At 38.4% G+C, this 25,162-nt stretch overlaps 1 protein-coding gene across 1 annotated transcript; it reads right to left on the reverse strand.

Moving 5' to 3' along the window:
- Nucleotides 1-2,022: 2,022 nt before the first annotated feature.
- On the reverse strand, nt 2,023-25,129 carry WBP4 (WW domain binding protein 4). Its single transcript, XM_054002581.1, has 10 exons — nt 25,023-25,129; nt 18,884-18,956; nt 17,388-17,450; nt 17,161-17,284; nt 16,134-16,346; nt 15,287-15,342; nt 12,346-12,412; nt 10,178-10,317; nt 8,931-9,151; nt 2,023-7,145 (listed from the first exon to the last, which is right to left on the reverse strand). Coding segments are annotated over exons 1-10 (1,167 nt in total). The 5' UTR covers nt 25,025-25,129; the 3' UTR covers nt 2,023-6,937.
- Nucleotides 25,130-25,162: the final 33 nt, after the last annotated feature.

Raw genomic sequence — 25,162 nt, forward strand, 5'->3', positions numbered from 1 at the left:
TTACAAAAGCTTTGGGGCTTTGGTTGGGTTGGTGGTTTTTTGCTTTTTTTTTTTTTTTTTTTTTTAATTGGTAGCTCTGCACGTTAATAAGGAAACTTATTACTGTGCAATTCAGGATTTATTTGGACTTTGACTTCTTTCAGTCAGCAGTCCAGAAAAAGAACCCTCCAGAAAGACCTGCAACTGAGCATATACTTCTTGGAGTGCCAACAGACTGGCAATATGATCAGTTGTAATAGGAGAATATCCAGCTAACATGGTTATCCAGTTACCATGCTCACTTTCATTATGCAATTAAATGCACCAATTAATTGTATTAATTATATCTCTCAAACATTTCTAAATTTCTCTTAAAAACTTCTTTAAAAAAATTAAACAATAAGTTTCCACTTCCAAGATTAGTTAGTGTCTATGAAGTTCTTTACTATGAAAAATTATTGAAACACTTAAAAATATGAGCCTCATTTATATTACTGGAAGAAAGAGAGTGATATTTCTACAGGACCTTATGGATATTTGTGATTGATTAATTTTCTGTAGCCCTTTTTTGTTGATGGTTTTGTGCAGAGTGATGAGAAGAGGGAAAGCAGACGGCAGCTCCCCTCTTTACTAAGTTTTGGATGTCCTAAATACAGGTATTGAAATTTAGAAGCTGAGCTCCTTATGCCAGCCTGGCCCAGGAGATGCTGAAGGGTCTTTGTCCTAAGCTTTTCCTGCAATTGCATATCCATGTGTATGTCAGCAAAACACAGCTATGACATTTGGGATAGAGTGTAAACACTTCTACTGGAGGCCACTGCCTGCAATGCTCTGCTTTACTAAAACCAGATATATTTGCTTCTCCTCATTGAGAACATGTTATTTGAAATAGTTTTCTCCAAACTTAGAATAAAATATGGCTTCAAGTATTTTATAAGCTCTTCCACCCCAGCTTTTCTGTGGGATGTAAGAGCTAAGAGCTGAGAGATTATATTTGACCATGGCCTGGCATTTGTCCTCAAGGAAGGTGTGTGCAAAGTAACACTGCTATTTCTGAGGTATTTTCAGGATGGAATATTTCAGCTTGGGCTTTTTGGTTCCTACAATCAATCGGGACTTTCAGCAGTGAAATCAATAGCAGGAAAAATTACAGTAGCAAAGCACAGGGAGGAAAAAGGAAAACAGTTTCTTGGGAAGAAACAAACAGCACAACAGAGCAAGAGGACATTCCTCTGCTCAAAACAGCCTCCTCCTGCAGCTTTCCTTGTCAAATAGTGTTACAGCAAGCATAAACTACCACCCTCTGCCTGGCTTCCCCTCAGCACTGCCTGGGGACCTTACCTACAGACATCACATCACGTCACAGCTCGTGCAAGGCACCACCACTCTGCAGACCCTGCTGACTGATAGGGAATGTAGTTCCTGGATCTCTTTCATTTCTCTGCTGAGGTCTCACGCAGCAGTGTCTCACTCAGCCAGCAGGGAAGCCAGACAAAAGCTGTGTGTGCCTGGAAGCAGCAGCCCTTCCATGGCAGCGCAGAGATGGATGTTCACCCTCTGCAAAAGGAGGGCAGCCTGGGTACCTCGCCTCAATTGCTTTCATTGAGTCATTGAGTGTGTATCTGACCCTCAGGGCACTGCTCATGGTTCCTAAGGCCAGAAAATATATGTAATATTGAATCACAGTTATAATCAAAAAGCTTATATATAATCAGCTTTATTTTGAGTGTTACTAACAGTAACTGCAACAAATCTTAACCTGAACTCAGTTAAAAATTTTTAAATAAAAAATTTAAAACCACAGTTTTTGTTACTCAATTGATGCACAGAATAAACCAATTTCCAGTTACTGTTTAAGGTGCTACAGGAAGGTACACAAGTATTCTGTTGGTAGCCACAAAATAAAAATATTTATTTTTAAGAAGCATTTCCATATTTACAGACCTATTTTAGTTTATATTTACCCCAGGCTCCATTTTGAACAGAATCTGCACCCCTAAATCTCCCAGGTTGCACTAAACCCCCTGAACAGATGCATGATGGTACAGATTGTTCAAATGAAAGCTTTATTCAGTACTTTCATATAAATTCCACTTCAAGAGCTTGCAATATTTTGTAAGTGCAACTGAGAAGAGAAACCAGCTGTTTAACTTTGTAGACATTACTTATAAACTAAAAAAAACGCTTTTCAATCACCCCAAGCAAGCCATTAAAATCCATTGTCTCCAGTCCATGGTCTGTAAAACACTGTCTGCTGGTTTTTAACATAGGCTATTTATGGTTTTACAGGTAAAATCAAATCTGCTTTTGGGAATCCTGGGAATTCCCCAAATTCTTCAGGAACCTCTGAAATCTGGCTCTCTGGGAATCCGCTTGGGCAAATTTAGCCTTTTTGAGATGATAATTTGCAACACTTTTTGCTTTGTACAGAAACTTCTATTCAAGTTCTATCCTGAAACATTTCACAAACTAAACCTGTTAATCACACAAATGATTAGCACAAATACTAAGTTAAATAATTTAGCAGGTAGAAGGTAGGGGCACTTAAGAGGTAGATAGAAGAGAGACTGAAGAGGTCTGGCTGAAAAAACAGAACCCAAGGGTTGCCACAGCTGATAAAAGGAAGCATAAAGACAGCTTTTGTACCAACAAGCAAAAGGATCTAAGGCCTGCAAACCCTGTAAGAGGAATGGAATCTGTCTTGGGAAAAGGAATTATCAAGAAAATCAAAAGAGCATATATAAAGTCTTGAAATAGCTTGTGTGTTGTTGGAATAGAGACAGGGTTCTTCAGGACACGGTGCAAACAGGCAGCAGAATCACTCCTGGGAGCTCTGACCTGGACACACGGTGGCTACAGAAGAACACGAAACTTTCCGGAAATCTCAGCAGAGCAGGGGAGAAGGTGAAGGGGGACAACAGAACACGGCACAGTGGTGATAGAGATTTGCATATCTGGGAATACTGGAGGAAGACAATTCGAGGAAGACAGCAATAATAAGGAAAGTACTAAAAAAGGGGAGACACAACTCAAAAAACAAATCAAAGAAACAAAGCAGCGTGAAATTGTTTTTTACTCCCTTTCTGAGATGACAAAATTTGCACTGAAATAAAATTTCTTTTAGGGAAGAAAGAAGAAAAAGGAGAAATATTTATACATGCACAAGTTAGTGAATTTAACTCAGATCCATGTCATGATTTCCCCAGCCCTCACACTTCTAAAACTGAATATTGGAACTGGATGATGCTGCAGGCACAGGTTTTATCTATGAGGGGCAAACAAAACTTTACCCTACTAGGAAAGTGTGGATTTCAATCTATAAATACCCAGGTGAAGGATTAAAATGTATTTTAGCCTAAATTTTAGCCTAAACAAGGATTATTCTATAACATGGGTAAAATTGAGCAGTCTCTGCACAGCTCCTGGCATAGCAAATGCCCAACAAAATAATTTTTCTTTTTTCTGTGTATGCAATATATTTGCTTCTAAAAGCATCACCAACTTCAGGCAGGCCCTGCTGTAAAGACACACACAAGTCTTATGCTGTGAAGCTGCTTTTCTAAGCAGACAAGGTGAACAAAAACATGAGGCAAGGAAAGAAAAATACAGAGCAGTGAATTGACTGGCTCAAAACCACGCAGAAGAAAACATCATCAGAAATTGCAATGACTCCCCTCTGCTCTCTGGCTCTCCTCATATTGCTCATTATGTCTATGACATCATATAAAACCAATGGTGTAGTCAAGGCGCTTGCAATAAAAACAGGCAAGCAGATAAAAACACTCTGTCTGATAGAAAATAGATCAGCCAGAAAAGACAGCACTTGGCTGAAACAGTAAAAGGAACATTCCTTTGTTAAAAGCCAGTGCAGCCCAAAGAAGGGTTAGCAGATGAGGAGTATAACTGTGGCAATACCTAGAGGGCTCCTATAGCAAATTCCAAAAGCAGAAGAGTTTGTAGGGAGGTAGAACAGAAGGGAGGGAGATCTGTGCAAAACAGATGTCATGGAAAAGCAATGTCTGCCTTAAATCTTGTGTGAACAAGACAGTATTTTTGTGTGGAGCAGAAAATATTTGGTTTAGATAGACAGTAAGGAAATTGAATGACAGCATGGTGCAAAATTAAACAATAGTTTAGGATATATCAAAACTCAACTGGCCCTTTTTATAATTTACACTTAAGAACAAAGAATTAACTGGTCTCTCAGAGGTAGTGGAGAGCAAAGTGCTGGATTTCTTTGTGAAATGCAGGCTTTAAAAGTCACATCAGCTAAAACCACACGTATGGTATTTAAACTAACTTTACTAGCTGTAAGCAAAGAAAACTTTTAATCTTTTTTCCTAATGTTCTGTTTTGTCTATTTAATACATTACAAAGACCTTTGGCTCATATTACTAACAGCAGCTCCACAAGGAAACAAGTTTTGAACACTCATTTTCAGATGTCTTTAAACATCTGCTCAAGAGATTTAGTTACAGGTAACTTAAATCACTGCCTGTGACCACTTCAAAGTGACAAAGCATTTTAAGAAAAGATGCTAATATTTTGGGAACCTCACTAAAAGAAGAAAGCTATCCTCCTCAGAGGATACTGAAAGTGGAGCCTACAAGAAAACCCTATACTATTTGATAAAACTGTACTAATAAACAAAAACAGCTTTTCAGAAATCATAATGAAATGCATATACTTTAGGCTTGGAGTAACAGAATGAGGATGAGTACAGCAGTATAAAAAATGTCTAAGAAAATAAAGAATTGTTCTTGAAAGAAAAGCATGACCAGCTGGTAACTCAGCAGCTGGCAAAAGCAAAGGAGCAGAAAGAATCAGATGTAGTGGTACATCATGGGTAAGGGTGCTCATGGCAGACAGCGTGTGAGGTCAAGTGCAAAGCAAATGAGGTTTAGGGAAGTATCAAGAGCTACTTTCAATATGCTAAGAAGTATTGGTGACATCATGCATAACCTTAATCAAGGTGAACCAGCCCAGGGAAATCCATCTAGGCAAGTGTAGTCCAGGCAGACACAGGCTGGAATAGGTGAAGAGAAGCACTGGTGGGACACTGAAGATCCTGTCACACAAGCACACTGTTTGTGATTTCAAAGAGAGAAGATGTGATGGATTCAAGGTGAAGGAAAGTTATTTAGCTCAAGGGCAGGACTTGTGTAAATTGGAAGAGTAAACTGGCCACAAACACAGGAAAACTTCAAGTTAGAGCAGGCTCCTGAAGTAATGTGCAAGTAAGAACAAACCCTAAAAAATCTGATTAAGAAACCCTCTCCTGGGAGTACATGTTGTACATTCCTGCATCTCAGACTTTGAAGGATCCTGCATGTGTCCTGCATCTCTAAATAATAATCCAGGGTCAGATATTAGAGTAAACTTCCAAATTTATCAGAACAAACATCAGCCAAAATACACCAACCCTGAGGAAGCCAAGAAAACACATGGGATTAAATACAATAATTAATTCTCTTCTAAATAGAGCAAAAGTCACAGAATAGAAAAAAAGAACTTCCACTGTAATACAGAATAAACCAGATTCCCTGTCCTGCACTCCTTTCTCAATTGATCCAACAGATTAATAGCTGTTTTCTCAAAGAAATTCAAGCTCAGCAGTTATCAACTCTATTTTGCTGGACTCTTGACAACTGCCTTAGCTGCATTCCTTTTTTTTTTTTTTTTTTTGACTGCAACTCTCCTGAACAAAACACTGTGAGCTTTAAGAAGAGAGACATAGTTTTTAACAGATTCATTATTTAGACCTTTCAGGTTCACTCTTTGATGGCTAGAAAAGCAATGAGTGCAGCTTTATTCTGACACAGATAATGAATCCTGGTGATGCTAAATGCAGGCTAATCCCTCCAAGTGGGACAATCCTTAAGAAAACATCCAAGTCGTCTTGGACTCTACAGCCATCAGCTCTGCTGATCTTTTGGTTACCTCCCCTATGGTATGGATAATGATGAAGCTTCAACACACTTAGGCCCTCTCAGCTTATCAAACACTGCAACCATAAAACACACACTTTTTATCAACAGAAAAAACACAACCATCTCAAAAATGGTCCTGTATGCCATAGCAGGGCCAAGTCTCTAAAGTATTTTTTCATTAAAATATCAGGCAAGTGGTTTTTTTCTAGGCAATAGACAAAAAGAAAGCAAGACTAAAAAAGAAAAATTGGTAAACTAAAGGAAGGAAAAGTTCAAGTAGACAACAATAAAGCAGGAGACAGGAAGACATTGCAGAAATGTCTACTACAACAGGGGTGGCTCTGGTGCTGTTACTACAAATTAGGATTCATCAGGGTTAAATCTTCTTCAGAGGTTTCATACATTTACCATGCACATACAAAATGATTTTTCAGAACATCATTTGGAATGGGTGGCACTGATGTGACTAACTCTTCTAAAAACACCTTCTAAATGATCAGTTTGAAATGCTGGCAGTCTCACCACCCACTCTTCTGCAAGTGATCAGACGAAGGTTAGTAAGCACAATATTTTACTCGTTAGTGGAGAAACTACACCACATAAACAATCTTGGGGGATGATTTTACTCTCTAGTATATTCTGTTGATCCAGTTCCTCTATGGAAATAAAAGGTCTGCTTCATTTTTGTCAGATTAAGGATTACTGCATTCTCACATACTTAGAAAAGGAGTAAAAAACATTATGAAATGTATTTAAAACAGCATACACAGAGCAAATAGAACTTGGATGGCGTGGTTACAATAAAGACTACATGTATTTACAATATTGCTGCATAAGTAATTTAACACAAACTTCCATTCCAAAACCAATCACATCAAAATAAAATAAAAAAATATTAAACTCATGTATGTTTTATTACCTATAAATCCTTAAGTTCTATCCAACACTTTCTTTATAAAAGCCTGTTTAAAATATTAAACTTTTGATTCACTCTATCTTAAACAGAATCTAAAATTATTTGTTAAGTATTACTGATCACTTAGTCTTTGTCTTAAGTTTCTAGATTTTCCATTTTCAAATTTCCTCTTCTTAAATGTTGGCACCCCTTCTGTCAGGTCTCCAAGGGAGGTGACTGTCTTCTCTTTAAATATGACTGTTTCCTCTTCTGGATCCTCTAGCACTGGGGGTGCTACATTGTCACTCTCTGTACTTGGAAGCTCCAGGTCCACTTTTTCACTGGGAGAAGAGAGGAAAATGTAAAAGGGTTAATCTACATGGAGAAAGCAACATGGTATACTGCAGACAGCAACAGCTATTTTTATTTGACAAAACAGCTTTGAGCTAGAGCTTTGAGCAGTCTTCTAGATAACATCATGACAGGCCTCAAGAAAAAACACCCATGTTATTTGTTTCTTCTCCGTAGGCTGCCATAAAAAGTAACAAACAAATACCTCATTCTGTACAGAACTTATAGCATGGCCCAAGCACTCATTGTGTCAAAAGTCCTGCAAGAGATAACAGGGCTGTAAATTTAAGGGCTGTAATTTTACGTCTGTAAATTTAAGAATATTGGAAGACAGTAGACAGTGAGTAGTAGCAGTGGTTCACTGCCAGAACACCATTGAGTTTTTTGCCTCAAGTGTCCATCCTGAAGGACGGCATGGCAGAAGAGAGACCCAGCTTACCAAATCAGACAGTGACCCTAAGCTGGGAGAGGCAGCTTCGGAGGGCAGGATCACAGCCAATACTGATCCAAATAAATCAAAGACAACAACTAAAAATGACCTATTAGTTTTAAAGGGTCAGCAGCAAAACACTGTGTTCCACAAGGGTAACCAATGCCACAAACATATGACAAAGAAGAAGAACCGAAGAGCTGGCAGAAAGTTACCTAAATCACAGGTGTCGCACCAGCACAACACTGCTGCAGAGATATTGGCCAATCCACACAAAAATACTTTTGCTACTAGTCTGATGTCAGCTTGTGTACTACACCCAGTCTGAGGTTCCATGCTTCTAGGAAGACATGGATCTGGCTCAAGCACCCAAACAAGAGCTGCAAAAATGTGGCAAGTCAAGAAAATGTGATTGTTGCAGTATCCCAAAAGTGTAAATTTTCTGGAAGTGGTTGGCACTGTGCCTAGACTGAATTTAAAGTAAATAATGAACAACTGCATTTGTCTCATTGACACGTGTGCTCATCTCAAGCCTGTCTGTTAAAGTATAGACTGATCTATCAGGTTCAGTGGCTGAATGTACTTTTTACTACACAGTGCTTTCCCAAAACCCAAAAGAATTTTTCAGCTCAGCAGTCAAGGAGCAGTTTAGCTGGTGCAATTCAGGAGATGTTACCTGAACGTTATCATCTCCAAGAAGTGCATCAATGCTAAATTTAGTATGAGCACTGTAGGAGGTCTACCTGCTCAATAATGATGGAGAATGGAGAAAGCATAAGGAGACAGACTCTTTTCATTCTCCAAAACCTATTTTTTCCAGACTCCTTACGGGACCCACAAGAAGAAGCTGACAATAAAAGAGCATACTTCACAAGGAAGAAACAAAAAATTCACCACAGGCATTATGCAGAAAAACAACCCTTCTGATCAGATGCACTTCATGAAAACATCTGCAGTTCATTGGTCCGACATGGGGGGAAGAGAGAGAGAGAGATTATAGGAACTCCTGGGGCAACTGAATCAGATTGTTGAAGGAGATGATGTAAAGAACATAAGCTTAGAGTAACATAGCTTTGAAACTCAGCCTCTGAAAAAACAGTGCATGACTATGATTCTTAAATCACTTCAATTTACTCTGTACTTATGGTGAACTTCTACACAAAACCCAAAACACTACCTCTGTCTGCAATGAGAGTTATTACTTAAAATAATCATTGTGAAAATAATTGTATTTGGGCAACATTTCCAATCACAGTTGTGCTAATTCTGCCAGAATTCAGAGGAAAAAAAGCTTCAGTTCCTGCAAACAACACTATGAAAATAAGGATGGTAAAAAGATACTCACCCTGCTTCTTCTTCTTCTTGTTCTTCCCCTACTTCCTTAAGTGCTTTCCATTTTCCATAAGGGTTGGTCTTGTTAGATCCATCACTAGAGGTTTCTTGGGAAGCTGATGTACTCTCCTCTTTATCCATGGTTTCTTCTGACTTAACTTCTCGCCATTTCCCATAAGGGCTTAACTTTTTAGCTTTGGGAGATTTTTTCCCTTCCTCTGATTCTCCTTTCCTCTAAAGAGGAAAAAACCCAGCTTAAGCAAAAAAGCCTAAATAAAAACATAATGTAGCTTTATTTTACATATTTTATTTGCTACTATTATTATCTACATATTATCTACTATTCATACTTTTCAACCAAGAGTAACTTGAAGCAATAAATTCATATTGCGATATAATCTACAAATTTTTCTTCTTGAGCTTTGTAGATGAAAACAAACCTTAAATGTTACAAGAAATTAAAGCAGGAAAATCCCATCTACCAATGCTGAAGTTAACAAACTTAAAAATTCACTTGAAAACAAAGCTTAGCAAATTTTAAAATAAAGAGGAAAAATTTCACATGCAACTTTCTCTACATGCAGATGCACACACTTATTGCTAACACCGGGTAGCAGTTTCTAATGATGCACAGTGTTACAAAAGTATGTGTTTTACAATTAACACCTGTCTAGGAATACATTTTATATTTAAACTGTCTCTGTATGTTCTGAATTACCAGCTCCAGGGAAACCACCTAACCTAGCCAGAGACATTATCACAAGTTTTATCTCAAGTTTTAAATTTATGTTTGAAATATATAATTTATACAGATTTTGTACTATGTGCTATGTTTTTTCTCAACTTAGTAAGAAAACTACAACCATGCCATTTTCAGTCCAAAGCATTCCCTGAAGGCCTATTGGCAGTCACATTTACCAATGAAAGGTTGAAATCATCCTCATACTGAAATCCAAACCATTTTGTGGATTATTTCAGAGAGATGACAGTAACCTTTCTCAGAGAACATCACGTCTTGTAGAATTCAAGGTACTTCTGGTGTGTTGAAGGAAAGATCATGCTTTCTATTCTGGAAGAGTGCCACTAATGAGCCAAATAATTGAATAAAGATTCATTTTATTAAGAAGTGCATAATTTTACTTTCAGTCACATGTTTTAATGTCATTTCAGTAAGTACAACCTACCACAAATCATAAAAGATTCAGTTATAATTTTCTAGTATAAGATCATGTATGCAAAATAAATCTGAAGAAAACTTACCTTGACGTTTGTTTCTGAACTCTCTGCTTCATTCTCACTGTCTTCTGAGTCTGATTCAGATGTTGTTTCTGCAGTCTTGTCACACTGACCCTTCTCATTTGAAGATGAAACAAAACCATCCGGTTTCTCCCATGTGGATACTGTCCAAGACATTCGAATAACCACATTATTTATGCTTCTTGTTTTGACCTGTTATTGTTTCGACAACATAACCTTTCAGAAGCAGTGCTGCCTTATGCAAAAATACAGCAAATAATTTAGCAAAAAGCTTTTGCCTTTGTTTGGTACTTTTGTTTTAATAATCATAATCAGAAAGATAACATTTCTTCCCAGCACAGACACAGTCAGGACAGCTGAGTTCACTGTTGATAAAGCTTGTTTTAATTAGCTCTTACAAAAACCATCATACACAGCGAACTGTGACCCACAAGACTGTGGTCCCTTTCATCCTTACACAGGATAGACAAATAAATTAATTGCCCTGTACATGTGTCTATTTGATTTGAGCTGTTCATTGATTACAAGGACAGGATAAAGTAAAGAATGATAACTGCAAGCTTCAGGTCTCCAGGCAGCTAAACCCTTTTCTAGTGCTACTTTTCTTAGTAACGTTAGGTCTCTAATTAAAAGAGCTCTCAAGCAAACAAGGAAAAACATCAATCTGAAAAGACATGGAAGTACATACACAATATGTACATGCACTTATATCCTCATTTTCAATTTAGAAGTAGTATTCCAGTAAATATACTAAGAATTACTCAAATAAAAGTTGACTCAATGCTCTTAAAACTGGTGTTAGTAAAAATACAGGAATAGTACACCAACTTTCAGTCTACAGTTTTAGATAAGCTTTCAGATATTAAAAAATCATACTCTTTTTCCTAACTGCAAACAACACAAGATATAAGTGCCTAGATGTATCTTGAAGAAGTAAAGATGTAAGAAACTGGCAATGAATAACTTTGCATGAACAGCACAGTCTAGTAAGGGTACTGCTGTCACCTGGCTTCAGATTAGTAACTGAGCAAGTCCACTTTCCCAGGTGCCACATAAAGAGTGGAGTAGGTGCAACCTCCCAGACTTGTAGCACCAAGCCTGGAGCTATCAGTCCCCTAAGTTACATGTCTGACATGAGACACATATAACTATGTATATCAGTTAAAAATTTGTCTTGTTGTCAGAGGATGGGATTACTGTTAAAACAGAACAGAGAAGTAATTTTCAAGTACTCCCAAGACACACACTTAAAGCTATATAAAAGCAAGGGATCAATTTGAAATCTCAAAAGCCAAAATTCTGCCAAATGTAATGATTAGAAACATATTCTTCACAAGTGTCATATGTCCATGAAGTACTTAAAATACAGCAAACATAGGCAAAAATGCATCTGAACTTGAAAGGCAATGTTTAAAAATAACCAACATCTCCCTTCCCTTTCAAAAGAAATTGCAAATCCTTTGGGCAGGGGAGTGGCCCAGTGAAAAACTGAAAGATTTTGGATTGGTTTTATTGGTTGGTTTTTTTTTTTTGTTTTTGGTTTTTTTTTCCCCTATTCTTGGCATCATTACAAATGCCACTTCATACCCAACTGCAGAAGGAAAACTCATAGTCAGCAAAAAAACCACTTGCTCTCCAGAGAGGCATCACTGACCTTAAAATGATTCAAATAGATTTAGAAAACAGATGCTATTCTGAAGGAGTTACCACAAAATTCCCCGTGTAGGGAGAAAAAAGTGGAAAAGAAGTAGGAGGTAAGATTCTGGACTTTCTTATCAATGCTATGTCAGCAAGAGGAAAAGTTTAGGAGATTCTTAGTCAGTTCTACATGCCCATCAACACAAAATCCTGCCTCCTTCTAATTTCCAAATTGTAATTTCAATATATATGTAGTAGAGATTAATGCCTAGTTTAGAATTACAAGTTGAATGTCCAAAAAAACCTCTGAAGCAAAAATGTATGCACACTGATAATGCAGCCAGAAAGCCAGTGCTGACTTAAGCAACTATTTTATTTCAACTAAGACAGCAGCTTAAAAAATACAAAACTTAGTAAAAAATGCAGCTATTTGCAAAACAAAAAAAACCAAAAAAAAAAAACAAAAAAAAAAAGAGGTTTTTCTGAAAACCCTCTCTCCCGATGCAGAATTTAACTGGAAAGAAAGTACTTACCTCCAGTTTGTGTGTTATAGTAATAGGTATGACCATCTTCAGTGACACCTTCCACCCACTCTGCTCCCTAGGAAAGATACAGGAGCTCATAAAAAGAACTTTTTAGGATCAGCCAATGTATCACTTATGAGTCTATTCAACCCCTGAATAATTTTTGTCTGTGATCATCTTACTGGCTTAAAGCTTGAATCCCTAACGTTGTTAGAAAGTATTCCCTTTGACTCCAATGAGATGGAATTCCATAACTTAAAATACTGCAAATGCAGCTACACAATTATTTCTCAAACAGTGGATAATAAGTATGAGGCTGCATAGTAAGTGTTGCCACACTCTTTACATTTTCATTTAGGCCATTATTTTACATGTTTCGGTTTTCTCAAAGTATTCACCCCCTAAGGCTGTAATTTCTTATTTGTGTCATTGTCTTTAGTGGAGATTGCTGAAAAAATTCTCTGGGAGACTTAGGTCTTTGTGAGGGCTACAGAAAACTAGTACCAATAAATTTTATCACAAATTAAATATACACAAACAAATAAAAATTTGTCCCAAAATAGAACATTAAAACAAAATAGAACATTACAACAAATAATTACAGAATCAAACTTTGCATGCCAACAATTTTACTTCTTTACTAAAGCACCAATTTCAACAATCTTTGCACTTTTCCACTTTTTCCCCTACTGGTTAATAGGGGCACTCTTTTCCCCTGCTGGTTAATAAACAAACATGAAATGTTGCTGAACTTGCTGGTACATCTTTGTGGATATGTAGTTTTGGTTTTTTTTCAGAATCAGCTACAGCTATATAATCAGTCTTTACACATGCCCTAACATCTTCCTTAAGAAACCAGTTTTCATCCCCTCTTACACACACAACTACTTCCCTGCTCCTTAAGTACCAATGCTGCCAGCTCTGTGTTGGGCAACTTCACCATACATTATTTTGGTATTAATAAATGCGTGTGTGTATACAGAGATATACAGACAGGCTTTTGCACACCTATACCTTTGCTTAATACTCTTGTTAAAACTTTGGGGTTTTTTTTAATAAAAGCACAATACAGTCAGAAGCTACAGTTCTTGCACCAACTCTGTAAGCACAAAAAAATTGTAATGATAGGTTCAGAGCAGGCAAAGGCGTGAAAGCCTCCAGAATCATGCTTTCTCAAGGTTTTGCCCTCAGAAATTTTAGTGTGCTGGTTTTGACAAAAGAAGCAAAAGGAAAGTTTATTTTAAGGATAAAGAGGCTAAAAAACATATAACCCATTTCTTTAAGAATTAGATCCTGAGCATTTGTGGACCTGTTGGCTAGAGGTTTTCAGCCAATATCTGACACTAGGCACACTGAGTGTGACATAAATGCTAAGAAGCACACTGTCAGTCTCACTGGTTATAGGCAGCCTTTAACATTCCCCTTCATGTCCTCCCCACCTCTTACAAAGTCTGAGCAAAACCTAACATGCTGTAAAGCCAGGAGGGCTCCTGGCACGACGTATTGCAAGCATGCCCTTTAATTTCTGGGCAGTGAGTCCTTGCTAGAGATCTGGAATGTTCCCAATATCCTTAGCTCAGACTAAATAAGGGAGCAATCAAATGCTTGTTTTTAGCGATAGCGAAAATAACTCAAGACAGGACGAAGTCACTGAGCAGGGTGAGGGAGGAATGGCAAAATACAGCTGTGTGGTGTTAGAGATACTGGGGGCTGAAGGTGTGTGCTTCTGATATGGCTAGGATGAACTAACTTCAAATTGATGCCAAGAAGGGAGTGCCTTCTTGCCCCCAATCTGCTTTGCCCACATTGGCATTTTTCTGATTATTCAGAATGCTGATAGCAAGGAAATAAGTCTCCAAAGCACTAACCTAAACTCTGATGCCTTCACTGCCTGAACTAGGTCACTGTCAGGGTAAATATATACCAAGGACCATACAAGATTAGTTTCAGGACCACATCTTTCAGTGGAAGGCTACAGTAAGACTGACTTTACATATTGCAATGCTGTACATTGACTGGAAAGATAAAGTTGACTGCTGATTATCAAGTTGTGCAAAACCACAGGACAGGGAATCAGAAAGCCAGAGTAGCATGCAATGTAATGATACAGAGCTACAGAATATCAAGCACTCTGAAAACACCAGGTTTTTTTGAACGCTAGTGTAAAATCCAGCATGGGCAAACCCAACAAAACTGAAATCAAACTAAAGTGTATTATATGACACCTATCTTGAAAACAGGGAAACGTAACATCACAGGAGTGTTGGAAAAATCCTGGTTTTAATGCTGCAAAGCACAAAAATCCTGGAGTGGGAAGTGTCATGGGAAAACCCATCAATCATAATAAGAAATTTTTCTGCCTTTGGACTATTCTGCAAGTTTTTCTGTGCCTCAAATAAGGAAAATTAAGTAATGTACTAAATTACTAATTTCGATGAATAATTGTTTGCATATAGGTTCCATGATTGTAAGAAACTAGTAAAAACACAATTTATTATGTAACTGTATCATAAAGCAAACATTAAAAAATGGGCATTCTTTTTTTTTCAACTACTACAACACAGTCTCAGTGTTGCCTTAGATAAAGGAAGCTTAACTACTTCAACTGTGTAATATTTAGTTTTTATAATTACATTTCATTCAAAAAAGGTTTAACAGAATTTATTCAGAATTTCCCAAAAGCTTTCCATTTTATGAGCTGAAGCATAAAACAAGTATATTCTGCAGGAACCCAACCATCACTAATTACTTCTCTTCCCTTGACAGAGAAATTAACCAAATAGGATTTCTATAGTAAAACTGCAGTTTATCATAAAAGTTTCTACATATTCAAATTATATTTTCCTAACTTTAAAGGGCAAAAAATTCATCTTCCTCAATCAGACAACTTGCAAATTGCTTAGATTATTTAAGTGTTCACAAGGACAAAAACTATTAATAATTTGATTACCATTTGCGAGTTTTGAGAGTTGCCTTGGAATCCTTTAGGTTTCTCCCACTGTGATTCTTAAAAAACAAAAACATATTTCACCCATTTCACATAATTAAATTTTGTTTATACTTAATAATCTTTACTAAAAACAGATCTAAAGGATATGACACTGCTGCATGGACACATATAAACAAATTATATAAATACATATACACCACACTGGAATATAAATAATCCTTGACCAAACTATGGTATAAACAATAAACCGCAGTATCATAATTACAGCTGGCTTTACTGGAGCTAACATCCCTCCAGACTCTATTATTATGCCTGATGCAGAAATACAACATTTTTGGTTAAAAAAAAAAGAAATTATGAAAGACTACATTAAATACTAATGTCAATCCTTCAATTTATAAGAAACAGTTTGTAACATTCTCATTAATCATAAAAGAGGGTTGCTTTTATATTCTAAAGTAAATCACAACATGCAGCTCCTCAAGAGAAGTCAGTTAGATAAATCCTGTAAATGTGGAAAGACACAATGAGTTTATTTCACATTCCTGATCACAAAGCTTCTTCAGGAAGAACACAGCTATCTTTGTGTACTTAACCCCTGGCAGGCTAAACATTTCCAGAAACTGTGGAATTACTGTATTCTTCCATTATTAATTAAAAGTAAAAAGAGTCTGAAATTCTGGATACCCAAGTCTCAAATGTTAAATACCAAAACTCCATCTAAGTCTTCACATTTTAATTAAGAGCATACTACTGAAAGAGCAAAGAAGTAAAAAAAAAATGCAGATAGTCTTTTCTCACTCATATTCAGTAATTATATCTGCACTTGCTCCTCAGTAGCTTTTACCTCCAGTTTTTGTGTTGTAGTAGTATGTATAGCCTTCGGGAGATAATCCTTGCACCCACTCCTTCGTTTCAATTTTGGATGGCATCGAGGCATCCTGAGGTGTCTTTTTTTTCTTTTCTTTCTTTTCCTTCTTCTCTTTCTTTTCTTTCTTTGCTTTAGTTTCCACTGTGTTACTCTGCGTTTTAATCTGTGTTGAACTGGACCCTACATCATCTTAGAGAAAAAAATATCCTTTAAAAAAGGCTACTATTCTGAACTTAAATATTAGTCACTCTTGCACAACAGAAAATAGGAAAAATTGTTTTTATGAGTATTTTCACTAACGAGTAAAAATCCTTAGTATTATACTCCTAACAGGTGCACTTAAAAGACTATATTAAAAGAATCTTGCTTTGTACCACTACTATAGCATCATAACAACATCCAAATATAAAATGATGAGTAACAAAGAGAAAAAAAAGAGAAAAATCTTAAGGACCAATGAGCTCTAACTAAACAACAAAAGAGAAACTAAAAGAGTTATGAAAAAGACAGCTGCTGTAAGAGCCTGAAACTACAATCTTGTTTTCAAAGGATAATATGTCTTCAATGTCCAGAACAAAGATACTTGCTGAGCTGCAACCTGACTAGGAGAGTCTCATCTCCACTGTTTCATACCAGTGGGAACCCAGCCTCTCCTACTCATGGGAATTTTTGCCTCCAACTGGCAAAAATGAAACATAAAATTAATCAAAGGAAGCTGCACTGCTGATTCAAAGCACCAACTACAGCCTAACTTTCTGTTAACACATTGTTTAATTTTTCTACTCTAAATTTGATTGTTTCATGGATCAGGGGATACCATAGCTATAAATACTCTGTACTTGCAACTTCTACTACTGGCAATTTGCAAACTCCATTTTTTTTTTAAATGAGCAACAGTCCTGGAGGCCTTCTCTCTCATTCCTAAACCAAATTTAAGACAAAACTTTCCTAGTCAATATTCTTTCAATTCTGTCTTTAATCTTCTGGCAGCTATATGAACTACCTGGCTTAATTCCAAGCCTTTTCATATCCTCTTGATAGGCTTTCATTGCAGCCTCCTCCATTGCTGCAAATTCTTTTGACATGTTTTCTTCTTCTTTTGCCTTTTCCAAGCTTTTCTTCTTAATCTAAAACAAAACAAAAAAAAAACCCCAAGAGAATAAATTAAACCAATCTGATAATGAAAAAGAGTAAAAATAAACATTTGTGCAATTAAGATATTTGAGTTACCTCACTAATTCTCTTTGCCACATTTTCTTTATGATTCTTTCCTCTTTCATGAAACTCAATGCTCTTCAAAGTAAGAAAAAAACCAAGAAAAGTAATATGTATTATACAATTTTAAAACAGTTAATTTTAGTTACCTAAAATTTAGTTGGACTAACTTTAGTTGAACAAGCCTAAATGTAACCTGTTCTCAGAAGACTTACAGCAAACACTACAGGTCTAAAATGGCTACAGGAAAACAGGAACACTGAGAAACATTCAACAGAGAAATTATAAAATCTTGTAGTATATTTAGAAGATTCTTTTTTTTTTTCAAATAATACTGCTCAGCACATGTTAGAGACAATTAACAGGGAATCTGGGCTCCCTCTTCATGCTATCCTTCCACATATCATTACAATTATTTTTGTCCCTGTTCTCATGCAAACTTTCAAAAACCATATGGGTTATTTAGTGTTCCAAGTATTAGCTACTGCCCTTAATTACATTATGCTGCACTTCAGAAATATCTCATGATTTTAAACCAGACTGCAGGTTCAAAAATCTGAAAAAAGAGAGAGAGAGAATGAGAAAAAGGAAAAGTGGGAGAGTTGGACAACTAAGGATAACAGAACAGTCTGCAAGCCAAAAAGCTGCCGGAAAGACTGACACCAGTAGGAGCTGGAAGGAGTTCAGAAGCTCAGGTACAACAGTGGTAGTCCTCATGTGATTCTCACATAAAAACATCTGTGCTTATTTGGGTGTTCAGATGTTAGATGCCTAAGCCTGACCTTTACACAAACTGATGTGCAGAGGATGCACATCCCGGGATGACTCATCTCGTTTAGAGACAGACTTTATAAATTGCTCAAATCCCTCCCTTGACATGGATTTCTCTTCACTCACTCCAGGAAGATACCCGCAGTTCACGTGAGCTAATTAGGTATCTTACTGTAAGCCAGAGGAAGCTCAGCTCTAGGAGTACCCCTGGCATCCAGTCAGGAATGCAAAACCTACTGCTAAGGAAGACACCAATGTGTCTAATAGTCTGCAAAAGGCATCTGCAAGTCTGAAACACCTTTCTGTAACCCAGTAATCCTTCTGTGGGCTGTGCGAAATGAAAGAAACCAGCTTTAAGAGCTCAGAGCACTGGCTGTACTGTGCCTACCACATACAAACAGTACAGATGCCAGGTTTTGCTTTCTACTTGCACATGAAAGTGAAGGACAGGTGCAGACAGTTTCAAGACAGACCAAATGTTAAGTTAAAGAACTTGAAGAATAAGCAGGGTCAGATATTTAGTCCCTATCTGTACTGCCAAGAAGAACAGCAGACACCATCTTGTATGTGGGTATCTGGTTCTGACGTAATATATTTTAAACACCACAGGTATTACAAAGGCATTTTTATAGAACAAATTTCATGCATCAACAGACTAGTATGAAAAAGTGATGTTTAAAGCCTGTAATTCAAATTCCTAATATTTCAAATAATGGACATAATACGATAGACCATCGTACAGGTCTGTTGTCTGCTATCCAGCACTTGCAGTAATCGCAGAATTTTTTAGGCTGAGATTTCCAGTAATCGGCCCTGGGGAAAGAAAAAAAAGATGTATAATCTGAAACAATAACCAAAGCCACAGGTTTTCATACATATTTATATATCTCTTCAGAAACTAAATTTAATCTTCATTGGGTGATTAAATACTAGGAGTTTGGTTTTCGTTTTTTTTTTAAACCAAGTCTACCAAGAATAGCTGTATTAACAACTGTGTCTCATAAAGCACAGTTTAGTATTGGGATTTTGACCATCTGATCTTCAAAAACTGCAGAATTTTTACAACTGAACTGGTGCTGTAAGAACCAGAAATACAAGACAAAGCAAGCCAGAGATAAACAAGCAGCTCTAGATACCCCATTTAAACACGGAAAGGTCAGAAAAATGCAACTTGCACTGTTTTTCATAAAAATGCTGGATACTGTTCACAGTGAACTCAGCAACACAAAAGTGCAGCTCTGGACAACACTGAGCTACTGTGGGGAGTGAATCCCAGACCAGATTCTGACCTGTGGGGTCACATACACAGCAGTAAATTGTTTGGATGTTTCAGTGTAAAAAAGTGGGAATTTCTGACCCATGTAATTAGATAAGCGAGGAAACTTGGGGAAAACTCTTCAGAGCTGAAAAGTTAGTATACCAAAGTATTTAACAATAAAATCAACAACCTCCAATGGCTGTTTCTTCATCAAAAACCACTTTCTAATGCCAGATGAGATTTGTGTAGAAACAATTTTATTTCTTATTGGCTTGCAACAACAGACACAATGCTTTGGTTCACCAGAACACACCTGAACAACAGACATCTATATTTTTAAGTTAAAATGACAAAGAATGAAGGACAAAATTTTAAAAAATAATCACAATTACACTGATAACATCAGAAAAATTGAATCTTGGCCTTTTGTCTGAAGACCACTGTACAAAGTTCAAGAACAATACTTCCTGATATTCAATAAAACCAAAACTTCTTCCATGCACAACAATAGCACCCTCAATCCTTATGATACATGTGAGCAGATCTTTAATTACAGAAACAGATCTGATCAACTCAACTCCCAGAATTGAAGCAGGTATCAAAATACACTCTCCCACCAGTGCTTCACACAAAAATACAATAAGAGGCTATGATTATTTGAAAGTCTAAGTACAAAGGATGTACTCTGCAAAAATATATCAACCTATAAGCAATAGCATGGTTAGCAATGCACAACTTTTCAAGCAATTTCCTGGAAATCTAGAAAGAAGCAGCTGGGCTTTCCCCGATTTAAACAGAAATCCACTCATCCCTAAATGGCGTGCTTTAGAACTGTGTGATTACTCAGTCACACATTTAATTAAAAGGGTTTTTTTTTGAGACTTATACCCGAACATACTGGGGCAAAGCCGGAGAAATCCAATGCTCTGGCTGGAAAACCAGCTGAGTGGGAGGGAGAAATTCAAAACTCAGAAATACTTCAAGATCCTTTTTCCTGCTTGAGCTATAAATTGTCTCTAAACCTTTTGACATCATCTACAATAAAATTCCAGCTAAATGCATGCCATTCCTATGTCAATGGACCAATTTTGACAGAAAACATAAACTGTAAAAAAAGCCTCACTGCCTATTTTGGATGTGCAAGAACCTCTGCCTTCTTCCAAGTTTAACCTAAGACAGGAGGCTCTTTCTCTTCAACAGAATCAAATGTAAGTGTTAAAATTAAGACTGTACAGCTGTACCCACCACAAGTCAAGACCTGAGAATTTGACAAGCCGTATTTTCACAGCTCTATTTTACACCGATTTCTTTCCTAAATGCTGCTGGCCACCACATATGTTGCAAACCACTGTACCAATACACAGAGTAATCCCTCTCAAGAACCTGAGGGCACACCTGTGGCTTCAGCACAAATCCACATCTTGATAAAAGTCTTTTCATTTCATCTCCTATTGGTTTTCATAAAAACACTCTCTCTACTGTTACATATAAAATAAATGTAAATGGTAGTGTGTACAGCTATCCTAAGAACCTTAAATCCTGAACTTCATGATTAATGAAATGAATTGTGTAACTTATGATCTCAATTCTGTGTCTTATGAGCATGAATCTTATATACTAAATAATTCCCTTAGAGATTTTATACTTGAGTACACACCACTGGAAAAAAAAGAGCACGCTCAGCTGAAACCTCCATCGAATAAGACCTGCCACTGTAACAACAGCAGAACCTGCGAAGTTACAGTGGTTCTGCAATGAGAACAAACCAAAGAGGAATATTGCTGGAAAGGAGGAAGTGCAATCCCACTTTATTGAGATGCTACAAGTTCTTAATGGGCTCCAGTCACAATTCAGATCCATGACAATTTTAAGTCTGTGATTGTTTTATCAATCTGACAAATGCAGGCTTGAGAGTAAAGTAGTACAAAGGCCTTTTATTCTTGAATAATTGTGTACAAATAATGGAAAACAGCTATTTTATAAAGCATTGCAGTCAAAATAGCTTTTAAGAGTCCTTGTCTTCTGTCAGAAGTTGAGGTTGATTCTTGTTTTCAGCTCTACAGCTGGGCCAGCCTCCTAAGGACTAGAAAGTTGGCTAGCACCAGTACAACTCCCTTTTAGTAAAAGGAGTCTGGAGTACAGGAGGAGACAGTCTAGAGCACATCACATCTGCCTTGTCCAGGTTTGCAGGGTTGAGGTTTAGCACTGCACACATTTCGCCAGGCATGGCTCCCAAAAGGGAGCTTGGTGACACAGACCCAGAGAGGGGTGCCAGTTTTACTGTGAAGCTGACTTTCCCAAGCTGGCTGAGCAAGCTGATTTGGTAGCCTGTTACCAGGGAACAGGGCAGCCCCAATAGAGATGGGTACTGGGCAAGCTCTGGGCAAACTGCTGTAGACCCATTCAGACTTGGAAATCCCATAATAACTCACAACCAATTTGTGTCTCCCTGAGAAGAGTGATCTGCTTTCAACTTTTATTGGTCATACTACTCAGAAGAAGAATATACAACATTTTAGGGGGCTAAAGGAAAAGGAAGGAAAAGGAGGAAATGAACATCAAGCTGGTTTTTTTGAAACTCATGAGATGACAAAGTCTTGGCTGCAAACAGCAGAGTGCAAACTGATCAATGTTAAAAACATTTTCAGATTTCTGAAAGTAATTAAAAACATCAGAGTGAACAAGAAGACAAGAAAGAACAAGTAGCAACTCTGCATTAACAATGCCTGTTATTTGCCATTCCAAAAGATATGAAAATGATGAAACTCAGAGAGAAAGCACTGAAACTCAAGTATTCATGCTCTGTACAAGGCATTTCTTGAGCTTGGAGAATCACACAGCCTACGCTGCAATGACCGGTTACGCATCCCAGCATGGGAACCGCGTGTTTGGGAGTATGCAAAAAGGACAGGTTCAGAAGTAACCTGCAGAGTAACTCAAGTACTAGAGTCAAGGGCTCTGAACCCTCAACCTGCAGGCTGCTTCTCCTCACAAGTTACTGTACCATTACAGTTTCAACAGGTGATGCAAACCTGATTTCCTTATACAGGGCATCTTAAAAACCCTCATAAAGTAGCTATCTTGAGCTGAGACAGCTTTACCAAACTTTACGTGGAGATTGGGCTGGAGGATTTTGCTCCTACCATGTACTGAAATCAAGGGGGGAAGAGAAACAACTGGTTTAGGTGGTTCTGAACACAACGAAAAAGAATTTTACTATACAAACAAAATCTGGAAGCATTTGCTTTGAATAGCTCTGTTCTAAAATATCTGACTGGAAATCTGGCAGGGATGCAGGGGGTTTGCATCAGGGATGTATCTGTCCAAATCAGAAGCCCTCAGGGGTAAAAAACAGAATACATGGGCTCAGCAGTCTTCTTTGGTTTGAGTATCTACAACCTCCAAACACTTTACAAGAATGTAACATCTTACAGCTTTCTGCAAGTTTGAGCACTAACGAGCAACTATGTGCATCATCGCCTTGAATACACATTTGTGAGTAAGATTCAAGTTCTTGAGTACACAAGCAAATTAATTCAGGGTAGATATTGTGGCTGTTCCATAACAGCCACTCAAAAGGACAGAATCTGTTATTATTTTTGAACACTGTTTGAAATACTGAGTACTTCTGAACAAAAGTAACACTTCTGTAATGGAAAGAAGTACAAAAAACAAAAAAAAAAAAAAAGAAAAAAGAAGAATTCCATGTATTTCACAAGAGATCCTCCTCCACATGGGAAGCTGTTCCAGAACAACTAATTCTAATTCAAATATCCCAGTATTGGTGAGACCTAAAATTGCAATGCTAAGATTGGCAGAGAAGAAGATCAAAAATGTTTTCTTGTACTGTTTTCTAATAGGTCACACAACATATGTTTACCCATGGGCTCCTCCAGAGCAGGACTGGATGAGAGTTTCTTCCACATGAAACATGGCAGTTCTCTGAAGGGCTTTGCTCTTCTGGCCCTCAAGTCACATACACTTTTTGCAAGCTCTTGGTAAATTCTAATTCACAACCCAAATGTCTGCTTCTTTTTATCATTATATTAGACCCCTGTGAACTACATACGAATTACAATATCCAATGGAAAATAGAGTCTGCAGAAGCTGCTCAGCCTGACATGTATTTGCATGAATCTGCTTTGCCAGACCTCTTTTCAAAACTGTAAATTACAGAATCACAGAAACATTTAGGTTGGAAAAGACCTTTAAGATCACTGAGTCCAACCCTTAGCACTGCAAAATCCACCACTAAACCACGTCCCTAAGTGTCACATCTATGCGTCTTTGAACTACCTCCAGGGATGGTGACTCAACCACTTCCAATGCCACAAATACTTTTAACATACAAGAATGCACAAAGATATCAGAGAAAGCAGCCTTCTGCACGTATGGAGCTGCAGTTCTCTAGGTCATCTCCTCTAACTTCAGTGGTCTAAATAGCGAGGTAGAGTTGTCTCAGTTCTCCCTGTCAATAGATGGAAACTGTCATCTCAAAACCAGCACTCTTTGCATCCAAAAGAGACACTTGAGAAGCATACTGGACTCCTTTAGGTGCATGTTTCATCCTTATACATGGAACCTAAAGTGAACTGTCTGAGTCAGCTTTCAAAAGTTAAATATCTGAAGTCAGGGCTATCTCCTGAAAGCAGAGGTCTGCTGCTGTAGATGCAGAAGAAGAATATGGGCTATGTCAGGAAGAATGTGATAAGAATTATAAGAGAGGAAAAAAACAGCAACATAAATTGGGTCAGGAATCTGTTCAGGTATAATTTTAGCAATAACTAAAATTAAGAACACTGCTGTACCTAGTACCAGTCTGCAAGGCAAGCTCGCACAGCTCACCATCAAGTACTGCCCCACAGACAGGCCTCTAGAGAAATTTTTGACCAGGTCAAGATTCTTTTTTTTTCACCAGGGAAAAGAAAAGTAACAGAAACAAGCAGATAGATATACCATTCTATATGCTACTCCCACCTCATAAAGACAGCAGCTTGGATTTTTACACATCTCCCTCCCCAAAATGTGGTCAGGTATTGACACAAATTTCCTAACTAAAGGCTTCAAGCAGGTAGTGATGGCCACATAAAACCAAGGCACAGACTATTTTCTTCCTCACGCCTCGCCCAGAACCAAAGGCGGCCGCAAGGTGGGGGGACCTGGAAGAGGGAGGGAGGGAGGTCAGGGAGGACGGAGAGAGGGGCAGGAGGGAGTGCAGGGAAGAGGGAGGGAGAGAGAGAGAGCGGGGGTGAGAAAGGGTACAGAGAGGGAGTGCAGGGTGAGGAGCCACGGGCCCCCATCCCTCGCAGCCCTCCCCGCCCCGCCGGCGGGAGGCGAAGCTGCCCGGCCTGTGTTGGGGCGATAAGAGCAAGACAGCGCAGCAGAAGCAAACAACCTGAAGAGAGCGGCAGGCCGGACGGGGGCAGAGGGACCGGAGCGACAGTGAAACACAGTCAGCGGGGCGGGGGTCGCCGGCCACGGCCGCAGCCCCACTGGCCCCGACCTCCCCACGGCCTGCGAGGGCCCGGCCCGGCCCCCGCACCACACGCCAGCAGCGCTGCCCGACCCCGGTTCGCAGGGCGGGCGGCTCTGCCCGCTCCCTCCCGGCCCCCGGCACTCACATCGCCGCTCGCCCGGCAGCTCGCCGCGCCGCTGCCCTGCGCTCCCCTCCGCTCGCCGCGCCGCTGGGGTGGGATGGGGCGGCGCCGGGAGAGGGAGGGAGCGCGGCGACGGGAGCCGGGAGGGCTCAAGCCGCGCTCTC

The sequence above is a fragment of the Vidua macroura genome, chromosome 2 (assembly GCF_024509145.1).
Source record: "Vidua macroura isolate BioBank_ID:100142 chromosome 2, ASM2450914v1, whole genome shotgun sequence".
Lineage (NCBI taxonomy): Eukaryota > Metazoa > Chordata > Aves > Passeriformes > Viduidae > Vidua > Vidua macroura.